The 3401-nt window shown below is 31.4% G+C and overlaps 1 protein-coding gene across 1 annotated transcript; it reads right to left on the bottom strand.

Moving 5' to 3' along the window:
- Nucleotides 1–308: 308 nt before the first annotated feature.
- LOC102583323 (zinc finger protein ZAT5-like) lies at nucleotides 309–1570 on the bottom strand. Its single transcript, XM_006354326.2, has one exon. It carries the CDS (start codon nucleotides 1370–1372, stop codon nucleotides 449–451), a length of 924 nt encoding a protein of 307 aa, XP_006354388.1. The 5' UTR covers nucleotides 1373–1570; the 3' UTR covers nucleotides 309–448.
- Nucleotides 1571–3401: the final 1831 nt, after the last annotated feature.

Here is a 3401-nt window from a genome sequence, read left to right as displayed (position 1 = left end):
TAATTTGTCGTTTGATCAAGTCAATATAACTTACTTATGTACATAAAATGTTTTTTTTTTCTTCCACTAAATTCTCCACTAATTAAGATTAATACCTTTCATGTACTTTTTTGGGGGGTGGGGTCTACTTTTTCTTAAAATTACACATGAGAAAAGTAAAGAATATGGAAGAAAGCCAGATCAGATGGATAAAAGAAATTACTTTTCTTTAAACAAAAGGCCAAACACATGGGAGTAAATTAAACCCCATACTCAAAGAATTCAAAACAAGAAAATTAAATAATCATAAAAGAATTATGTTTATTAATTAAATCATCAAATAATATATTTTATTAATATTAAAAATAAATGTTAACAATTTATAATTCACAATTGTCAATGGTTTGAAAATTAAATAATTCAAGATTAAAAAAATAAAAATAAAAATAAAGGGAGTGTTTTTGATGATTTAGTAATGGCAATCAACCAAAGGTGAAGCTGAGAAGACAATGACTTGTTCTTTTGTAGCAAAGGTGAATTTAGAATTTTCCGGCCGGTGATCGTCTTCCGGCGCCGGGAGATTAAGGTCCAATGACAAAAATGTCCTTGTGTTGTTCTTGATTTGTTGATCATGATGATGAGAGTCAGACTCTTCATGGATATGATGATTTGATGCAATTGCAATACTATTTGGTAATGGCCTATGTCTTCTCATGTGTCCACCTAATGCTTGACCCGAGGTGAACTCGGCCCCACAAATCGAGCACTCGTGAACCCTATTCTTATTCTTGTTGTTATTGTTGTTGTTGTTGCTCGGCATTTGGAGTGATAGAGTTGTGACATGATCATCGTTGTTGTTCAGTTTAAGGCGAATATTATTCTCAACTTGTTGATGATGATCACTTGATTTCGAATTCTTGATTTGATCATCTAGGATTTTTGGTTTCTTATGACTTGCTCTGTGTCCACCAAGTGCTTGGAAAGATGGGAAGGAACGATTGCATGTCTTGCATTGATAAACATCTAATGTTGGAGATTGAGACAACGACGATGACTTTTGGTAATTATGACCTTGTGCTAAAAGAATCAAACAATTCGCCATATCTTCTTCTTCTTGATTCGTATTTCTGACAATCTTATCATCAATCATCCCACCACAATTATTCAAACGTGACGAAGAGTTTGCCACGTGTCCATCCACCAACTCACCACTACTAGCACCTTCCACGGTGCTACATGAGCTAGTAGTAATCCCTAAAGTTAGAGGAGAAGGAGGCCTAGGTCTCTTAGTCCGCCTTCTCTTGATCACCATGTTCAACTGCTGATCTTGATCTTGATCATGATCACGATCATCATGAACTTCCATAGTGTAATACTCTTTGATTTTTATCATCTAAAAGATTACTTACTTTTTTCAAAGAAAAAGCAATCAAACAAAGATAAGTTTTTTTTTTTTTTGGTTAGATGGAGAAAATGATGTAACAAAGTGACTATATATATGTATATAGTATATAGTTTGGATGGTGTTATTAATAGGGAGTTTTTTTTTTAGGTAGAATGAAAAAAGAAGCCGCCCCCGTGAGTAGAAATCTTGAAAATGTTCACTGTTTTCTTGCACTAACAAACTTTGCAAGTTATATATATATAGATATAGACAATTGATATTATTTTAATTATTTATAATTTTATTTGTATGATATAAAGTTTTAATTGTATATGTAAGTGAGGAAAAGAGTAAGATTCGGTTGGCTTTGAAGCAACCCCATTACTTTATGCCAACGATATACCTTGTGGAGGATTGGAGTGCAAGCCTGGCACCACACAATTAATATATCCACATATAAAAGAAAAGGGGAAAAAAAATTATAATCGTAACTACGATACAAGTAGGGGGTAAATATGTGTACACGCTATCGTGAATATATATGTTATGTTATTGTTGTTGTACTAGGTACTAGTAATAATTAAGAGTAACAACGTTTTAGTTGTCATTATAATAACTTGTTTGTTTGATTAAGTCAATTAATTGCCAAGTCCATAAGTATGATTAGTTCATTTATTATTAATGTTAATTGTTTTGACAAAATGAATTTGTTATAAAAATACTAGTCGTTTTAGAAAAACAAGAGTTGCTTTTTATAAATCTATAATTATTGCTTTAAATAATGGAGTGTCAATTGAATAGGATGGTTAAGGGAGTGTTTGGATAAGGTAAAGTGACTTCCGTGATGGACAGAATGAGGGAGGTGAAATTGAGATGATTTGGGAAAGTGAAGAGAAGATGTCCAGATGTCTATTAAGAAGGTATGACAAGCTGTGTGCCTATGTTGGTATGGAGAGATGTGATTAAACAAGAGACATACATCATGTAGTTTATCGAGGATATGACCCTAGATCAGAGGATATAGAGGTCGGAAACAAGGATAAAAGTAGTCAAGCATTGTCTATTTTTATATGTGTTATTTGAGCCGAGATCCATCAGAAATCATCTCTCTATCTTCAACGTGGAGATAAGACTACACACATCATCCTCCTCAAACTTCACTAATAGAGTACACGATCGGAGTTCAAGCAGTAGAGGCAAGAATATTGAAGTAATTTTTTATTTGTTCGACTCTTAATATATGGTATTCATACTAATAAAAGATAATAAATATCTCATATAATTAGTTGAGATATACACAAACTGATCGTAACATAAGTAGTGGGGAGAGTGGACTTGGTTAGGATTAATGGGGTTAGTGATTGTTAATGAATGAAGCAAAATTCCATGTGCAGTTGACCCGACCCACCCACTTATGTGCTACTACTTAGTACAACTAGGCCCATCACTTTATACTTAATTAATTGGATTATGACCCAAAAATCACGGCGTCCTTTCTGAAAATTCTCCCAATTAATTAATTTTTAGGATGATAATTAATAATAATCTTATGTTTCATCCAAATGATTAGGTTTGGTTAAGTATGGAATAATGACATGTTCCCCTTTACAACGTGTACATTTAATTTGGATCATATAATTAATCATAGTAGTAAGGTAAATTGAATTAACTTCAATTCATTACCTTTTGGTTTAAATAGTAGCAATTTATTTGCACCCGATATTTATCTCATACCGATAGGCGCATAAATATATATACATTGCTATCACCTTCATGTATTTTTATTTGTTATTATACTGAAAATAGATGTTCTTTTGTTATTTTATACCTATTTATTCTTATTCTTAAGTATTATTTATTTCTAATTCATTTCTTAATGAGCAAGATGAATTATAATAATTAGAAATGATATAGTAAATTATCATTTTATTTATTACTTTTTAAGAGATATGCCAAATCAAATATAGACAAATATATTAAAGATGAACAAAGAGAGTAATATATTATAAATTATAACTTGATTATAGTTAATTAATAT

Source organism: Solanum tuberosum, unplaced genomic scaffold, assembly GCF_000226075.1.
Source record: "Solanum tuberosum cultivar DM 1-3 516 R44 unplaced genomic scaffold, SolTub_3.0 scf00177, whole genome shotgun sequence".
NCBI classification, from domain to species: domain Eukaryota; kingdom Viridiplantae; phylum Streptophyta; class Magnoliopsida; order Solanales; family Solanaceae; genus Solanum; species Solanum tuberosum.
This window is presented reverse-complemented; position numbering and strand designations above follow the sequence as displayed.

Bases quoted from the DNA above. Each gene is read 5' to 3' on its own strand.
- LOC102583323 (XM_006354326.2), bottom strand. From the start codon at position 1,372: ATGATAAAAATCAAAGAGTATTACACTATGGAAGTTCATGATGATCGT.